This window comes from Rissa tridactyla, chromosome 3 (assembly GCF_028500815.1).
Source record: "Rissa tridactyla isolate bRisTri1 chromosome 3, bRisTri1.patW.cur.20221130, whole genome shotgun sequence".
Lineage (NCBI taxonomy): Eukaryota > Metazoa > Chordata > Aves > Charadriiformes > Laridae > Rissa > Rissa tridactyla.
In genome coordinates, this window is record NC_071468.1 from 26,292,322 (window position 1) to 26,312,241 (window position 19,920).

The following is a 19,920-nucleotide window of genomic DNA, read 5'->3' on the forward strand; positions in this document are numbered from 1 at the left end:
GCTCCCCTTCTGAACTGTTGAACCACTGCAACAAGAACTGATACGACAGGATGTAACTTAAGCTTTGATTACTGACTGATTACTATCTTTTATGCTCTTATTAATTACATTTACAAAGCTGAGTTGGCCTGGTATTCTGATCTTCTGTTTACAGTCAATCTTTAATTGTAAACAGTCAGCTACAGAGATTGAGCTACCTTCATTGCAGTTCTTGAAACCAGGACTTTCTCGACCAGGAACGAAAGACGATTTGAAGTTTTCTTATTTCACACTAGCAAAACTAAAAGCAGAATGTCATTTTTTGCATAATGCAATGAAATAATATGAAAGGCCATGAGGAGAGATTTTATTCTGCCTCTAAAATATACACATTAGTTCAACATGATCTTACACAATTTGACAAGAGGATTTTCATTATTAATAAGATGAAATGTAAGGCTTCTAATTAAGTGGAAAACAAACCAATGTAATCTACACTCAGAACACACAAACCTATTAGGTTTTGAATTTAATAATAAATCATTTATCTAAAGCCCAGCTGATTCGTTCCATGATCTTACTTGATGAGAGTTTGGTTCATTTCTGCAATTTTTGCTTCCTTCTATCCTTACTTGTCTTAATACAAGAGCAAATTTGGTTTTTAGAATGCCGAAGCTGAAATGTAGCTACTCAAAATGATCAGCAGGTAACAAAATGCCTTATGAATGGTCTCTTTAATTTTGAGGAAGTAGAGTAATTTACAAGTAAAATGAACTGTCTAATATGAATCAAGCACTAAATTAGAACTGCACTGCTGGACTGTAGGAACAAAAACACCAGAGAAAGAAAATGCATGCTACAAATTTCAGCAGGAAAATGCTAAATAGCCCTTACTCACGGGAGTTCTTGTAAACAAGTAACTAGTGACTTCAAAGAGATTTTAAGTACTACCTAATATGGAATTTGCCACATGTAGACAACTAGTCAGAGAAAACCTTTGACAGGTAAAGTTGTATCTGCATAGAAGTGACGTAACTTGGCTCTACCTGTCTGAAGCAATTACTGTTGCACAACAAAACTATTGAACAACTCCGAGCATTACACCTAATTCTGCTCAGCTACATGTATGAAACACGGGTGACCGAAAGGTGCCACGCATGCAGCTGAAAGCTGACTTTGATTCACAGCTGTATTAACTCTTTTTCTCTGTGATCTTTGAGCAGAAAATGGCCGTTCACAAATGGTGAACAACTATTACCATACAGACAACACATGTATTTCATTTATTCTGCCGTGTTTTCCCAGCTTCATAAATCCTCAGTTTTTAAACAAACACCTAATAGTTCATATTATCACCTTTTAATGGATCTCTCATAATCTGGAGAAAAACATTTGTGGGAGGTTTTTTTCTGAGAGACAAGGGTACCAAATATCTTGCGACATCTTCTAAAGAACATGGACACAACGTTAGGCATGCCTCTCGAAGTTTCTCAAGTACCAAATATGTACCAGTCTCCATATGGAACGACAAGTTATTTTTAAGCGTATGCCTTTTGAAAATGCCAGCCCCAACAGCAGCAAGTACCATGTTATCTTATTTGCAGAAGTCCTAGGATTTGCACAGATGATGAGGATGGGTCCAGATGATCGGGATCATATAGCAAAGAAACGCACCCCTCTCTCCACTTTCACATGGTAAAAGTCACTGGGCTACGCTTCTTTCATCTGCAGAAATGGGAAGAAACAACAGAAGCTTTTTATACTAAGTCTTCTGACCTTTAGGATAGGAAAAAATGCTTTAATTGTTGTAACAATTCCTTTTTTTCTTGTATGCTAATATGTATTAAACCATACATATATTCAGGCACATCCTAAAGCAGAGCTGCCATGAGAGCCCGGAGAGCTATTAGAGGACAATACAGAAGATCTAAGCTGGGTCACAGAGTAAAATTATAATTGTTACTTACAGGAAGTGTTCTTTCATGTTTAAATCAAACCTCAATTATTTCAGCTTACTTATTCCTTAGAAAGTGGAAGTTAAGCATAAATATGTTAGATAAGATCTTTTCTGAGAAATATATGTGGAACAAAGAAAGAGGGAATTGTTGATGACCTCAGAAGAAAACTGTATAAAGTCAGTCAGAACCATCACCTGAGTGTGTCTTTATTTGCCAGTATACACATCATATTTGTCAGAATGTTATCACACTGGTTAATTGAAAATTATCTAAATAGAAGATTCATGACATCAACAAAGACTGTGAGGAACAGAAAGGGAATTGGGGAAACTTAGGAAATTTGGAAACAGAGCCAAAAAGTGTGTAAAGGTTTGCATTAGTTAGCTTGCCAAAATTAAAAAAGTTTTTCTTCTCTTTAACGCAGACAGCAGTTCAAATGGTTGACCACGCGTTATTATCTTCTAAACAGTGAAGTCTACTACATTTGCGTACGATCTAATGAATTCCAAAGGAAAGTGACAACAATCGGTTTTAAAAGTGATTTTTCCTTTTTTTCAAATACTTTCCAGCAATTAAGTTTACATGCAAAAAGCTGATTCCACGTACAGAAAATACTTTGAAATAACCGAAGGATACCCAGTCCAGTCCTCAAACTGACAAAAATACATTTCACAGAGTAATCAATACAAATAGAGAGAGCAAACAGAATACAAATCCACAGCTGCAAAGCTTCAGGTACGCAAAATGACTATTTTAATGTTGAGACAGATCCATGGTTTGAAAATATACTATAGCATGTTTTGATCAAACTTACATGGGAATAAAGTTACCTGCGCTGTACAGGTAAATATAACTAAAACCAGCTGGTGGCATTTTGCCTCTCCCCAAAATCAGAACAGTAATGGGATGCGTATGCTGAAAGTGCGTCCCTTTTTTACAGAAAAAGAACTGACAACATTAACTAATCTTGCACGCTGGAAACCCTCAAGATTAATATACAGTAGCACAAAATGATAAAAGTAGTTTTTTGCTAGGTAATAATGAAGAAAACAAAAGAACAAGTATCTGACAACACAGAAGCGGAGATATTGTAGATACAATGTGACACTTAATTATAAATCCCTCTGGGGATTTACAATCTGACACCCAATATGCAGATCTGCACATTAATCGCCAGAACTCCTGTTTTCACCTGCTGTGGACTGCAATGCCATGAAACGTATGTCTTCATCTGGATTATAATGACAGTTTCAAACAAAGTCCTAAGACTTTAATAAGCTGCATAAACAGTTGCAAACAGTCATTTGCTCTAATTATGTTACTGTCAAAATGTAAAAAAAAAAAAAAAAAAAAAAAAAAAAAAAGAATAGAATTTTAATTACTTCTTATTCAACTTTAAAATGTAGCAGAAAAGAAAAGAAGCTCAAGGAATTCTGAAAATAGGGGTGAATTCATTCACGGACATTAGTTAGGGGCTCCAAGGTTCTGTATAGAAATGAAAGTATGAAAATAAAACAAGCAAATTCAAGAAAGAAAATGAGCACTGATATTTCACCTCTAAAAACTTCAGCAAAAATGCTTTTTTAAAAAATGCATACAATTAGGAGCACGGTTGATAACATGACTGCAATATGCCCGTTTTCTACAATCTTTGATTGCTATATAAAAATAATTCTCTGATCTCTGTGCCAAACAGGACTTGCAAATATAACCTATTCCCTTTAAAACTGTGCTTGGTGTCTTAAATGTTTAAGGCTATACATGCACTCAAATTTAAGGAATTTCAAGTTGAAACAGTCATTGAAAACTGTGTTATATCACATAAATGATACAATGAAAGGGTACAATTAGGAAATGTAGACACAGTGCAGCATAAGTCTGTTTCTGTAAGACCAGCGTACACTAGACAGGTATTATATACTATCAGGACTTCAGACACAGAAAAGCTGAATCCGTTCTCAAAGGTACACACTTCAGATATAGGTATAAAACGAGCAAAACAAGCTAATTTGACAGCACTGATTTACTTATATTTTTGCTTGTGATAGTATTTTGATTAAAATGCACAAATAAATACAACTCAAACACTTTGCTACTGATACAATAATGCACAACCAGTCAGAAAAGAGGTATCTTGAATTCTCAGCTGTGAGTCACATTTACAGATGCCTATTTGATAATTGTTCAAAGAGATCCATTCTACCATTTCTGTTTTTAAGTAATAGCAAGTCCAAACATTATTTATCCAAAGAATTAGAAACAGACTTGGTTCTTTGGTTAACACCATGTGACTTACATCGGACACAGGAATCAATTAAGAATAAACAGTTGTACGGGGAGGTTTCTCGGAAAGGGGGGTGAGGAAGGGAAGTCTTCAAACTCAAAGAAATGCATTGTGTTAAACTGAACTGCCATTTCAAACCTCCTGTACTAGGAATAATCAGGTTAAGACATCTCTTCAGTTGCAGCGACATTGCTTACGCACGGTAACTTTAGTTTCTCCACATGTTTGTTTTATACAAAAGAAAGAAGGCACCGAGTGCATCGGTGGCATACAGGCAGTATAAAAGTATGCAAGAAAATGCTACATACTGTATCTTTCATACCTTCTAAAAATGCGGTGAACGTGTGCTATCCCTAAGCGATATAATGCTTCACAAATCCAATTCCTTATATCCCAATGAGAGAATGAATTATAATGTGAAACGCATTTTAATAATCTTGCTGATAACAGCACGATTCAGTATTTGTATTCACAAAGATCAGTTGTTAGCTTATAGTCACCAGAAAACAAGTTCAAAATTACTGAAGATCAAGGGAACTATAATCTATAACTATAGTTTTGGGACAGAGCCAGCAGCCTTTACTCATGACAGATGTCCCGCTAAGAATGGAGAGGAGGCTCAGTTTTACCACTGTTATTCATGTTAATAGTGCCTTTCTCGGAGTCATCCCGGACAAAGAGATGGAACTGCTTACAGGGAAAGGTACTACACAACATGAAAGACGTGTGGTTAAACCAGGACCTGAGTAAAAGGCAGTAGGTTCAGGTCCTTAAGTCTTAGCACTTCAGATTGTGTAACAGTGATATAGCTTGCTCATAGAGCATTTAATTTTACATTGTTAAATCATCTTATATAAAAATAGGTAAGAAAGCTCTGTAAGAAAGTATATATACTATATAAGGAGAAATCTCTCCTTAAAAAAAGCAAAGAAAGGGAAAAATTGAATAAAAGGTTTCACTAATTACACTTTGTCATGAAAATCACATTAAAAACAGTTATCATAAACGAAACAGTACTGAGCACTAATGAACCTTGTGGTTTACTGGAAAGGACAGCAAACTAGCTGTACAGTAAGAAAAGATCATTGCTCTATCTCGTTTTTTTTTGTAAATATTCCCTAATACATTCAACTACTTAGAAATTTTCTTAAAATGTCATAATAAGCCATTTGCAAAATTTACTATCAAAACTTGTTCAAAGCCCTGCCCCTTGCTTGCGCTATGGCCTGGAGATTACATCTCCAAGCTATGATAATGCTTCTAGTCAATTCTTTAAATTCATTCAAACTCATGCTTTGGAAATGAACGAAAAGTTATAAAGCAATCCACTTTAGACCCTCGGCATGCAGTAAATGTCCACAGGATTTGCAAAACACAGCAAAAAACAATTAATTTGATACAATGGGCAAGACTCCTGTCTTCAGATATAAGAGAAAAAAGGATGACATTAATTACATCCCTGAATGTCCATGAGGTATTCCTTCAGTGGTATGGGATTACTGTTTTTGCTCTCCTGGGTAAGGTCCTCAGAGACAGGCAGCTTTTGGAGGCTTTATGCCAGCTCTACCAGTAGATGCTTCCAAGAAAGTGAGTGAATTCTTCTTGCTATCAGGCTAGCCTTGCCCATTTGCTGGGCGTAGCTGTTTCCTGGTCTTCATTCCTACAGGAGCAGTACCACCCACTTTCCTGACTCCTGGCACATTCCTCTCCGGAAGGATCTTATTTCTACATTATACCAGCAGAAGCCTGCACAGCAAATCCTAATCCAGCACGTATCCAACCAATTGATTAATTCAGTCACACACTGTTACATGTGAACTGAGCTTGCTAGCATTAATATGACTGTGCCGTATTCGAGTAGGCATAACATAAGCAGATACGCTGGGTGCATAAGATTTCTGCATAGTCTGCAGAAAGGAAGAAACCCTGCTTGAACTTAAGGAGGGGCAGTGATAAATTCTTAAGGCTAAACTAATCCATGTCACTGTGGGCAAGCTGGTACTCACCCTAGGCAAATAAACACTATCTACCTACCCTGCTTACATCTGTAAAATATACTAGGTTAGAAGCCATGGAGTGCTCACCCAAAGCTGTGCTGCTCTGAATGTTTTAACTCCCACAATTCACATGTCACAGTTTCTCTGAGTAGGGCCCTCCAAGGGCCATAAGGCTCCAAGAGTGGAGTCTGAGTCACTGTCGCTGCCACTGTATGAAGCCGTCTCTAATTTTAATGCTCTCGCTCTCAGATGACATCTCTTCATCAGGCATTGATTCACTGACAAGCAAACGCTCCTGTGACTTTCCCCTCAAAAACTACCATCAGAACAAAGTGTCTGAAATCCAGCTGTGATGCACTACAAAATCTGGCAGTTGAGTTAAATAGACCAAAATACAGAACATTCTTGATGGCTTGTTCTAACAATAAACTTTGCTGAATGCTCCAGTTAAAATGATCAAGATGTTTGGGGATTGCTTTAACATTTTTAATATTAAGTTTTAAAAATATTTCAGAAGCTGATGAAAAGAAGAAACAAAAATAAGAGATAATCATTAAATAACAAGTTTGTGACAGTATCCTGGTATTTCCTTTTTTGCCTCCATTCATAATTGAAATCACATTTGATTGTGCTGCAGGTGCCATGCTGTACCACCACTCTAATCTGCTGATCCTATTACACTTCACACTTTCAGGGTCAGGTCTACTCTCCTGTTGATGCCCATGGGCTCCTCTCATTAACATTAACGGCAGGCATGCATATCAGTGGGAGAATTAAATGGATGTTTAGCTATTACCGAGAATTCAGCTTCAGGATGAAGTCAGTCTGCCTTACAACTGACAAGCCATAATGTTAAAGCCTGCTTTAAACAAGACAGCTATTTTTTCCCCTCCAGAAAAGTGTGATGAATAAATAAAGGGTTCGATAAAACTCCCATTTAAATGAAAGGGCATTCTGTTGTTAGTTTCAAGTTGGAACAGTTCAGGCCAAAAGGCTTCCCCCTCAAACCGCATTCTGTGATTTTACCACAGGCTTTTTATTAGAACTTGTATGTGTAAGAGCGATCCGTATTCAATTCCTACATTAAAATGCCTCCTTCAAAGAAAAAGTTTTCTTCTTCTGTTTCATTATCTTAAAACTGATGGTTTGCATTTCAGAAATCTTAGGGAGTTGGACAATTGTAGAAATTTTGCACCAGTACCTTACTGTAAGAGATGCGGAGTGCCCTTGACTTCTATGGTCCAGTGGCTGCCACACACAGCCTCCCAGGGTCTGGGAAGTTCGCAGGAGCAAGTCATTAGGGAGAAAAGAGAATAAATCAGTAACACAAACAAATTTTAGACAACCAAAAAAAATTGCTGGAACGGTGTGAAAAATGGGAAGGTACTGATGCTGGCACTCCATGTGCCATGAGGAGTGGTGGCAAAAATTTAGAGGTGAAAATATCTGCAACGGTAAATGCCATAAAATCTGTTTTCAGCTCAAGTATTCTCTTAATTGATAAAGGATGTTCAGCTCCAGTAAGTGCACATACATTTATTCCAAGGGCTCACCAAATTTTGAAATTTAATTATTAATGAGGTTAGCAGATTTCACTTGGATTTAGAAATTATGTCATATTTCACCAGCAGCAGAACCTACACCTTGCCTAAGTTCTGCCTTTGCAGTCAGACCTCACAGTGTGGTTATAACGTGGCTGTCTTAAGTCCTGAGCACGAGGGAGCACCACGGGGACCAAGCTTTGAATCCCACCAGTGCTATCCTTCTTCCCTGTGCTGCCTGGCTGAACGCGGAACAGAAGCATGGCTCCGCCGACTCCTTGCCTCCACATATGTGGGAGACAGCGGTGTCCTACAGAGGCTGTACCACCTCTCGTCCTTCTGCACAGTGATTTCATGCTTGCCTGTACTGCCCTTACCACAGAAAGGAACTTTCTTTTCTCATACCAACTTTTCTCATATTTATAATACTTTAAGAGACAAACTTCATGGAATATTCTAAACATTAAACCAAATGGATCATATGCAGAAAGGATGCAGTGTTTTCAAGAATAGAATCTGTAAGAACGTCACTGTTCTATAATTATTTAAGGCTACACTGTCAGGAATCAGACTCAATTCGAGAATTGTCATCTCTACATGGTACATTGGCACACAGAAAAGTAATTAAGTAATTTGATAAACTCTTCCTAACTGTACTTTTGAACAAAGGCAAACAACAAAGAGCTATGAAAAAAAAGCACAGATAACTCTGAGGAAAACACAAATGCCTCTTTCTAATTTGTTTCGGATACTTTGTTCTTTAGAAATTCTGTTCCATGCTTAAGATTTAACTGAATGCACAAAACCACACTGTATGTATAAGCCCTTACACAGGGTTTAAAAAACCCCAATATCTAAAGGCAGATTTCAAATACAAAAATATAGGTTTCCATAAAGCAATAAGAAAAACAAAATGACAAGCAAGTCATAAGAATGGGATCTAGGAAGAAAAAACAACATGACAGCTATTGATACTGTAACTAAATCATAAAAATCCCAGGGTGAATCCAATTATTGGTGTGACCGGTTTTGCGTGGCAAATCTGTATTCTACTGCCTCAAAATTAAACATTCATTTCCATTCTTTATACATTCAGTTCCCAGCCTTTGTACAGCAGAAATCCAAGTAAGCCAAACCTCCTTCTGTGAAGCACAGACCGGACCTGGATACCTTGGGAAAAGTCACAGAATCTAGAAAGATTCTTTTTCCCAAAGGTGCCCAACACAGACTACTATAAATCTTTGTGTCTAAAGTAAGATTTTAGTGTCTTAGAAATCTGAATGGTTAGATGGAAAACTGAAGCAATGCAACCTACAAACAGAAACCCAAGCCCTGTTACAGTTTAGTTTGGTTCTGTAAGAGGATATTTGCTGCACCTTCCAAACTGACTTCTTCATTTGTCCAATGGTGATGTTAAATATATTCTCCACTGGAATCAATCTGCTCAGTTCTTGCTGCTAAATACTGTACATTATTTTATAAAGCAAAACCTGTACAGAGAGACAACCATTGAGAGACAACTTTCACCTTTAGGAAAGAGCATCCAAATATCCACAAACAGAATGAGTAAAAATACTTCCATATCCATTGAAAAATTGCTTTTGATCAGCTTCTAAGTCAGAGTTTCTACTATATGGAAAGCTGAAAGGATTGCGAAAATCTGAGCATCTTCCTTATGCATATAAAATTAATGTTGATTTTTTATTAAATTCTACACTCAACATTACATTTCACAAATTGAGGAACAAAAAGGACGGAAAGAGACAACTTGTATTACTGCAAGACCACTGTTTAAAGAAAGTTTTTGCATTATTTGTATATTCAGTAAATAAAGCCTCTGTAAATGAAGCAGCAGCGCAATACCAGAAGGAAAAAAAAAAGGCCTGTAATAATGTTTTAAATCCTTAAATCAATAAAAACTGAAAGCCTGGCTTTGCATATAAACCCCTCAAAAGGCACCAAATAAACCAAGTAGTGGAATTACTGAAAAGAACTTAATGAAATTGTTAAGTAGTGTGAGAATTTGAGAACCATGTGAAACACCTCTATTATAGCATACTCACTGTCTCCAATCTCACTGTACTTGACTGTATACCCTAAAGCCAGGATTGTTCAAAAGTATTATAAAGAAATTGAGAGAAAAACATTTGCCCTAATGAGAACACTCTAGGCTACCACTAATTCTCTCAACAAACTACAAAACTTCACTCTTCTGCTCACCAAGTGCTACAACAGTCACTGAGGTCTCATATTAGTAAGACGTCACCATCATTTATAAGAGAAAAAATCGCTTGCTTTCCATAGAGCAACAACTAAGAGTAAATGAAACTTGTAATTACAGGCAAAAAGAACATTTGAATTGGGAAGCTTTTTAAAATTATGATTACTCAATAATCCACAATTTCAGTGATATGATTTAGATTCAGCAGTCATTAAATTAGAGTGATTCCAATTAAGTATTTGGAACAAACAGGAATCTCAGAAGCACTGATATTTCCCTAATTTCGGTGGAAGCCATGAGTGTTTATCTGATGGCAAACTTTCTTGTGATACTGAGGCTTCTCAATCGTGTCATTAGAAAGCTGTGTTTCCCAACTTGAATATAAGCAAAGCAAACTTCTATTTTGGGTATGAACATTCATTCAATTGCTCGCAAATCACTAGAAAAATAACTTACCGATCTTCTCTTCTCCAAGAAGAAAAGTAAAAACTCCTGGACTGCTCTCTACTTCCAACAAACTGCATATGGTAATCCCTAAAACAGCTCAGAAGAGACTCAGACGGATACCTATCTCAACCAAAGTCACAGTATTTTGTGTTCATTCAGAGTAGTTCAACTGCTGCCACTTCCATCACAGTCTTTCAACCTAACTTGCAACTGCTGACATTTTAAAGAAATCCGTATCAATTTGTTTAACGAAAATATATTTTAGTAAAATCGTGCTCTACGAGCTTCCTACATTGGAATACATGAATACAGGAAGTGCTTTCAACAGAAAGTTACATAGTTTTACAGTACAACCTGTCTAAGGAGATTTGGAAGGGACCAAACTAATGATCTGGTCTCTTTGGATTAGGCAGAAGTACAGGCAAGAGGGAAAAACCCAATTTATGCCATATATAGAGCTCGTTCCTGTCACAGATTGAAGAAACATTAGTTTGATGTCAAAGTTCACCTGATGCCCAAATGCTAGTATTTTTCAAACCAATGGCATATCAAAAAATGAAAACTTAATTGTACTAAGCTCCTGGAAAGAAACTCAGTGTAAAACAACAGTATATCCATATATGGTATATTACTAAGTGTTCTTCTCCACCGTGGGGTTTTTTTTCTTTTCCTCTACAGATCATTAACTTTCTATCAAAGTGCAAATGATTGACCTTTAATCTGAACGCAGGCAGGTCAGAAGCTACAGTATTAGAGCAATACAAAAAGCACAAAAGGAGGAGCTTACATTAGTTTGGAGAACCTTACATAAAATGTTTCTGAAAACCACAAAACAAACCCAAATACAGCATCAGGTGGACGGGGGAGGGACCGCTAACGTATCTGTGTACAGCAAGGCTTCTCTGACACCAAGGAAGTGTCTGACATTAAGTGAAGGTTATATATTAAATCCCGCCATTTTTGCATGTTGTGCATTCTTTATGATGGAATGTTGACCTCAATTTTCGTTCTTTACTTCCACAACAAATCTGTTGTTTGTGACCAGGGATGATCATCTTCCTGAAAGACCAAACTCCCTTAAAACCACAACTGCACTTCGTACTATCCATTACGATTCTAGCAAAGTATGCCATCTACATACTTGTTGTCCTTTAGATTCTTTCATTTCAGTCCAGTGATTGAGTTCATCTTCTCCTGAGCTGTTGAGACCTAAGGAAATCCACCCTATCATCTCTTTTCGTTTCATGCTGCGCTTATTATATACAGAAAGTATGAGCGTCACATCTGAAAGCTGAAACAGCGCCACTTGGAAAACGAAGGTTTCTTTGTATACTGGATTTGGCTGTCCTCGGCGGATTGAAGTTTTGCATTTGGACATCTCTTGCCCCATCGAATTCAGCAGTGTTAACTTAACATATGTATCTACAAAATAAATCATATTTTGGAATGTCAGATATCTTAGAACAAAAGTTTTTGAGATATTTACAAGATGCAAGGATATGGTGTATACGAGGCTGACTGAACACGGCTTAGTTTAGACACATGAAAAGATGACAAGTAAGCAAGGTATTACAAACACAATAACAAATTAACTAGCTTCACTACTATTAAATGGGTTAAGTTAAAGGTATACCTCATAATCCTCTTCCCGTTGACCCCCCTTATTTGTTCTAAACAAACTTAAATTGCAATAACACTTAGCAAGCTCCAACTAGCCACAACACTGTAAAGCATACCACTGAATTTTCAGAGAATAAGAATAAACAAAGTAGAAAGAAAGCAAATAATGAAGAGAAATAAAAAACCCCACGTTGGTATGCAGTGATGATATCAAAACAGCCAGAATGAAATGCTTAAGAATAATCTCTGCATGGATGTGGTTCTCACTTTGGTCTTTTCAATTTTATTTATTTTAAAGACCAAAACGTAGCAAAGTGCATTCAAAGGTGGAAGTTCACACAATATAAAAAAACCTCTTAATTCCTGGATTCATAAAGGAATATATTTAATACACCTTTGAAGAGAACTCAGTTTTTGCATAATTCAATATGGTTGTTTAAAATACAGCTTATACAGTGCTCTTTAGAAATACATATAAGAAGCTGATGCAAGCAAATGTGTTTAGAACACATTGGGTGTTAGTATTTGGGTATAAAACTTTATTTTTAAAGCTCTATTTTCATTTGACTAGAAGCACCAAGCCATGCTCCTGCAGAAGGATGTGCATTTCATAAAGTTATAACTAACTTTAGGAAATATAGAACTGTATAAAACAATCTGTTTTTTCACTCTTTATTCCTGTCATATTCATGTTAATGAATAATACTGTTAAAAGATTGGAGTTTATGTAAAAAGAAACAAATTGAACATTTTCACTTTGAGGTAGACTGAAATTCCAACATCCATAATCAGAGATAAATGCAACTTTGGCATTAGAGAGTGCCACAAATAATAAAGATATACTTTTATAAACCAACATGGTATGCAGCCGTGGATAGCTTTACTGCTGGCAAATTTTCTTTTGCATGAAAAAGACAACATCCAATTAGTTTCTACAGGAACTCACCTCGGATTATATAAACCTGTCCACCTATCAAGTGTTTTAGACAACAGAACAGTCCGTCTGACAACAGGGGGTGGAAAGCAGTAAAAGAAATAATGACCAGATGTCAATAGTTGGGTGAGAGAGGATCAAAGGTTAAAGTTTAAGAGGAAACACTATTCACTGGTGTGGCAGAACACAAAACCTTAGCAGTATAGATCAGAAAAAGGATTGAACAAAAGGATTGTTGGATAAAATTTCATGAAATGAAAATTTTGTGCAGTTTTTGTGTAATCTTTAACAAAAATTACACCACTTTCATAATGGGTTATCTTAGCGCTAATAGCTACTGAGTTCTAAAGCACACTCAACATAGAAAGAACCATGCAAACAATTAGGTTATAGAAGACTGGGTTAAAATGACTGTATCCTTTTTATCAAAGCTTATGCTTTTTCATGCAAACTCCAGCATATTAAGAAAAACTGCACACAGTAACTATACTTAATATATTAAAAGCAACAAAATAAAAAATCACTGAACTGAAAACTAACCTGGTTTTGCCCTTAGCTTTTATAGTTGCAGATATTTGACTGCAATACTTTAGTTCTTGAGTAGTGATGAACTTGGGCACAAAAATGACTGATCTAACCTCTAAAAATAGCCAAGGGACGCTTGCATCTGAAATTCAGCTTATGTGTCTCTAAAATGTACGGATCTCACTTGTCAAAGTCCATGTATTTATGGATTTAATGTGTGTTTGCAGGCATACACACACATGCATTTAATGTGTAAAATCTTGTACCTTGTTTCAACAAAATTTCAAAGGATACTAAGAAGCATCTTTTTATCAGACGAAATACTAAATATCGCACAGAGAAACGAAGACACGTTCTAACATCAAATGTTATTGCCTGCAGGATTTGGGCTATTTGCCTATACTCAGTTGCTAAACGAGTTACTATATAACATATAAACATGCAGCAGAGGAGTATATACTACCAAGAAACAGAAATGTAGGACTCAATCCATATTTGATGCAGAAGCATTTCACAAAACTGCATAGGTTCACAACTCCTAGACTACAGAAGGGATCGCATGTGGGAAAGAATAGTTGCTTCCCTTTCTATCATAGTTTCTCAAGACCTGAATGAACACTCATCTGTCTGTGTAGCAACGTGGTCTAGTGGGAGGTGTCCCTGCCCATGGCAGCGGGATTGGAACTAGATGATCTTTAAGGTCCCTTCCAACTCGAACCATTCTATGATTCTATGACCTGCGCATGTACTTAGAGGACTTTGAACCACTGATGGTCCAAACAACAAATCTGATCAGAACATTTAATCATCAACCCTATGGGCCTTAGTTTTCATTGTGTGGAAATGATGGCAGAGAGAGAGGCTGGTGTGTGTCCAGGATGCACTTGACAGGGAGTTAGGAAATGGCAGTGCTATGCACCTGGGTCCAGGAGTTTACAAAAAGGTGCTGCCACTGCTGGGGGGGAGGGGGACAGCACCAAACAGCCCATAGGAGAAATCTGGATGCCGCAATACTCTGTGCACAGTCTTACGAGACCTAGAAAGTGCATTAGTTTCCAGCTTTCCAGAAACAACAAAACTCCAAACCTGCATTTGCCTAAACAGAACTGGACTATTATCGTTATGAATATCAAAACTTCCCCCCATCCTTCACAGGGGATAACAAAAGGTAACACACAAGATCTTCCCTACAAAAAGGTTAGACAGAACATGGTATTACAGGGCTATGTCCCATGTTCTATGCTGCTTTCTTGCAAACTGAAACTGATTTTTGACCCCAGTGACAGACACAATGGTTAGCTAGACAGCATGGGCCCACAGAACACGTTTTGGGAATGAACAAAACAGGGAATGAACATACGTGTCTTCAAAACAAGTACTGAACCTCCATCTAACTTGCATATTCTAAATATCAAGAAAAACTTCGCTTTCTCTAGAGATTCCAGAAAGATAAGCATAAGCCACCCACTGTTTTTTGCTTTAAGGGAACACATGGTCCCTTCTCTCCAGGTCTTCTCTTCTGTTCATTCCTTTCCCTCACCCCACCGTCCTTGGGCCTTCTTGGCTTTCCCCATCTATTTCTATACTTTGCCTCCAAATAGGTGACTCTGGGGCAGCTACCTAATTATATAAAAGTATTAGCGATGCTACTTTCACTTTCCTCCTCTGGCCATGTTAACAAAGTCTGGCTCCATCAGTGTGAAAAGTATAGAGAAAGCAAAGCAGAGTAAAGCTGAGCCAAATGTAATTAACGAATGGAATGAAACATGGGACAAGAAAGAAAGAGGAGAGCATCAGTCTCAAGTCATTTGGCTTATTTCCTTAACTCGGAAGACAAAGTGAGATGTGCGAACCACTTATAAAACGTTGGCAGCCTGCAACATAATCTAGTAGTGTCAGATATCTCCTAGTGCCATACAAATCTGGGGATTAAGAAACAGAAAGAGGGGCTAAAACCTGAGCCTCCAGACAAAATCGAGAAGAACAGGCAGGTATGTCTGGCTACAACTTATGTAATTCAGACTCAACATCTAAAAAACTATAAAAAATAATTTTAAACAATATTCATTACTGAACTTTCTCAAATTCAAAGAATTAGAGACAGTAAAAACATTCTGTGGGTGTGACATTCCATCTAGCTACAATTTAAAAGTATATAAAGTTCACAGATATTTCAGGCAAATGTATTTTTGAACAAATGCTTGAACACACAGTTCAAGTCCTTTCTGACAATGAACATTCCTCTACACAGTAAATATTCCAAAGGCCTCAATTTGTTTCTCCGTTGTCTTCACTGACATTCCCAAGTTACATATATCACTACCACATATACACAGGCACACAAGCAATTAAAGACCGCAGTACCAACCCCTCTAGGAACAGCAATAACTGCTCAGAGTGTTTATATTAATATTAGCTGGCATGTACTTTCTCTTTAAACACCAACTTTTTATTCTTGGCCTGTGATGTGAGGCATTAGTAATTTAGCAATTAATCATTATGATAAAGGTAATTTATTAGTCAGTCATCATGAAAAATTAAAAGATTCTTGTCAACTTACAATTAATATTTTGAATTTTAGATTTTTGCTATTTCCCAACTGACTAGAAATATAAAACATGAAACAGATTAGTTGATGATTGCTCTATTTCATTTTGATTGGGTAAGACTAAATGATAGGATTGAAGTCCTTGCTACTGAGAGCCCCACCAGTACAGAAGCATTAGGATGAAAAAAGCTTTTCACTCACTGGGTGGTCTGTTCGCTGCCAAGTTTTTGAAGTGGCTGCCTTTTATCACTTCTGCTGATAATCTTCCAGTGGTAGCATTATAAAGGAGGCCAACGAGGATTTCTGGAGCTGAGCCATGTACCAGAGACTGACAAGAGGAGGTACTTTCACTGCAGGACACTTCTGACATGCTCATTTGAGAGTCACAACCCTATAAAAAAGATAAACAGTTCCACGTATTTTATGCAACGATGTCACTGGAAGTAAATTTTTAGAATAACACATAGAAAATTAGGAAAACAATGTACTGACAGTAACAAATAAAGTTCCATTCAATCAACCAGTAAGAAATGTACATCCTTAATGTATACTCAGTTCACACAGGTTAGAGGTAAGAAAGACCAAAGCGGTCAGGAATTAAAGTAATTCTTAACTTTGTGTTTCCGCTGCTTCATAATTCAGAAGAAACAATAGCAGATGAAGGGCAGCCTTTATGGTTCCTATTTGCTTCAATTGCTAAGACAAGACCTGTAATATAATTTGTCAGCATCCTGGAGAACATTAAAGCTTGGATCTTTTACTTTCCAAAAATGGAAAACACTAGTGGAATTCTGAAGATAATAAAATGCAGGAAATTCTTATTCATCCTTTGTAAAGGTTATTCTCTAGACTGAGAATTTATGAGTAGCAAAATAACAGAACACATGCAAATAGAAAAATGTGCTCTGTCTAGAATAAATTAGCTTACAAGGAATGTAATTGTTCCAGGGATACAGAATTGCAATAGACCATTTGTCTTGGGTAGGAGAGGAAGAATGGCATCCTAAGGCTCAGCAAGTGATGCTTTAATTTCCAGCCTGCAAGCTCCCAAAAAAGTTCAGATCTCTCATGTATTCCCTTGATGTCATATCTTTGACAGAAGCTTCTAATATTCATTTTTATAATTTTAACCCCTCATTATTGGCCTTTAAAAAAAAAATACTTTCTTTACGCTGCCATGCGAATCATACCACAGTTGCTCCTACTTTCATTTCTTGCTTTCATGCACTGGCACACAGAGTTGTAGCACTGAAAACAAGAAACTGGATGGAATCTAGCCAATGGCGCAACAATTTGCTTGGTAGCCAAGAAGAGACTTTTGAATTATCAGTACATCCCTTCGTGATTCTCTCAGAAAAAACATAAATTAGATCCACAGATTTTTCAAATATGGCTTGACTCATTTGGGAATCTGGCAGCACTCTTTCAAGGAGTCATGATGATTTTGTGAAGTTGATTCTTCCAGATTCCAAATGTCTCTATGATTTCCAGCAACCGCTGATATGGGCATGAGATCAGTCCTTAAATCTAAATAGCACAAATCCTCATCAAGATGAAAGTTAACTTTAAAAGCAAGTAACTTAATATGACATATAAAGCCCAAATGCATTACAGAATCTCAAATCATAGAGGCGATACCTACAAGAAGAAATGATGAACCTACAATAATAGCTTTCACATTGACATTTTAACTAGCCCTTCTCAAAAGAACACTTTCAGAAAGTCTGAGAGAAGCTTCAAGTAGCAATGCAGTTCCTCATTAATAAAAATTCACTGTTGTTAGCAAATGTATTCTTACTACTAAAGGACCTCAACAAAATTCTCTGACTTCTGTCCTCCAAGCTGCAAATTCTGAATTTTACATCTTTGGTTATGTCTCCAAAAGTTCGTTATTCAATTCCAAGAATGAATTTCAAATGGGTTGCAAATTGTAAACTGCTGAAAATGAATTACAAGTATACATTTATTCTCTGGTTCTTGGCACTCACAAAACAGGAAACTTTTGATTCCTAAGTTCAACAGTAGAATACAAAATGGAAAGTTTAAAAGAAAGATGGCTTGATTCAGCAGTCATAGTATACACTGCACACTTGAAAGCCTCAGCATGTCCCATCTGCAGACACTACTTAAGTTTTCTGGTCTTTTAAAATTGTAACACATTATTTCTATGATGCTTATTCATCTTATTATTTTGTTGGGCCAGGAATTTAACCACAGTCAATCTGATACTGTTCAAAGATTAGGTCTCAAATTTGATTGTGATCATGCTGCAAGTCCACAAAAGAGACATGACACAAGCGAGCAGGTGGGTAACACTCCCCCGCAAACCCTCACAGGGCTTTGACATCTGTGCTGAGAGAAGGTGATGATGGGACTTTTTCCTAATTGTGACTTATTTGTACAGTTTACTGATGTTCTAATAGGGACTCAAGTCTAAATCAGTTTATGACGGAGTTAAACTGATTACAATGCGTATTGGAATAATGTTTACAATGCTAGAAATAGTAAACAGTAAATGAGTGGTGACTGAGTGGGAATGAGTCCCGAAGTACCTTGAAAGCGAAGACAAGTAGCTTCTGTGTGATGTTACAGAGGAGGGGGAAAACAACTGAAAAATGAAACAAGTGTGATATTACAAAGTTAGATAAGGATGGGCTAGAAGTATTGTTCCTTTACAACAGAATCCTGAGTGGATGTGAGGAGGACAGGACTGCGTTCGTCACGGCCAAAGTAAAGGATCTCACCAGCTGAACAGTGAGATAAGAAGACCTGGGTGATGCTTGAGATCTGTAAGTGGATCGAAATGCAACTAAGTGGCTGTACCTTAGAAATGTTGCACAGAAAGAATTGGTAGATGCAGCCTTGATGAAAATCTGGAGAGAGGGTTTAACTTAAATGTTTTGCTACCATATTTTCTAAAACAAAATATTTTGCCTCTGTTTTGCAACAGGTGTCAGGTTTGAAACAAACAAAAGCGTGTATAATAAACTTATAAATCCCCTTCCTACAAAATGTTGTGGTGACAGAAGTTTAAAAACATTAAAATAAAGCAACAAAATTCACTGAAGAAACAAACTAAACAATATTTTGTTTTCCATTTCACCATAGATTCCAAACTATTTTGTTTCATGCTGACCCAAACGTATTTTTAAAAATACTGTTTTTCAGTTATGAACCGGAAAATCCTAATATAAAAGAAAGTGAGATGTTAAGACGAAAAATGAAGCAGAGAGGTCTGAAGAGGATTAGAAGACAGACTGATGTTATTGGGTAAAAACAGGATTAAATGACATAAACCAAAGTATAATTTCTCAGTCTATGATAAAGGAGAAAACAGAGAGTTTGGGGACGAGTAGGTAAAAGACATGAGAAAAAGGGGAAGGTGAGACTGTATTTTGTCACTTTTCTTTTGAAAGAAAACAGACAAATCCTATGAGGAAGAGAAGAAGAAACAGGAATCAGGGAAGGTAAAGAGACAGCTGAGATCAACATGGCTCTCAGATCAACAACTGAAGAGACTTTTCATTGCAGGACAAAGTTAAAATTGGGGATACTGTGTATTATTAGATGTCTTCTCAAAAGTATTTTCTCCAGCACAGAGTTTATTATGGAAATCCACTCATAGTTTTAAGTAAGGTATTCCGTGATAATCACATCTGCTGGTAAGTAACCTGACTTTCTGTTAAATCTGTAAACTGCACTGGAATTGAAGACAACAGTTTTTCAAGTCTCTCTTTAGAGGTATTTTTCTATTTAGATAGTCAAAATTCAAGAAGAGTGCTAACGAATTAATCAAGAAAAAAGGAATACAGGAAGTTGCATTTCTACCTGCTCAAAATATAAGCTTCATGATCACATGCCAAATT

At 36.8% G+C, this 19,920-nt stretch overlaps 1 protein-coding gene across 4 annotated transcripts in view; it reads right to left on the bottom strand.

The window, feature by feature from the left end:
• Positions 1-566: 566 nt before the first annotated feature.
• Positions 567-19,920, bottom strand: part of SYT14 (synaptotagmin 14) — an 88,867-nt gene continuing 69,513 nt past the window's right edge. For 2 of the 4 annotated variants that reach the window (XM_054196844.1, XM_054196843.1), the window contains 2 exons: positions 16,256-16,445; positions 567-11,849 (listed from right to left, as the gene is read on the bottom strand). In XM_054196844.1, the coding sequence (XP_054052819.1) occupies positions 11,536-11,849; positions 16,256-16,445 (504 nt within the window). In that variant the 3' untranslated portion in view covers positions 567-11,535. The remainder of the gene's footprint in view (positions 11,850-16,255; positions 16,446-19,920) is intronic. The other 2 variants (XM_054196846.1, XM_054196845.1) reach the window with 1 other exon arrangement.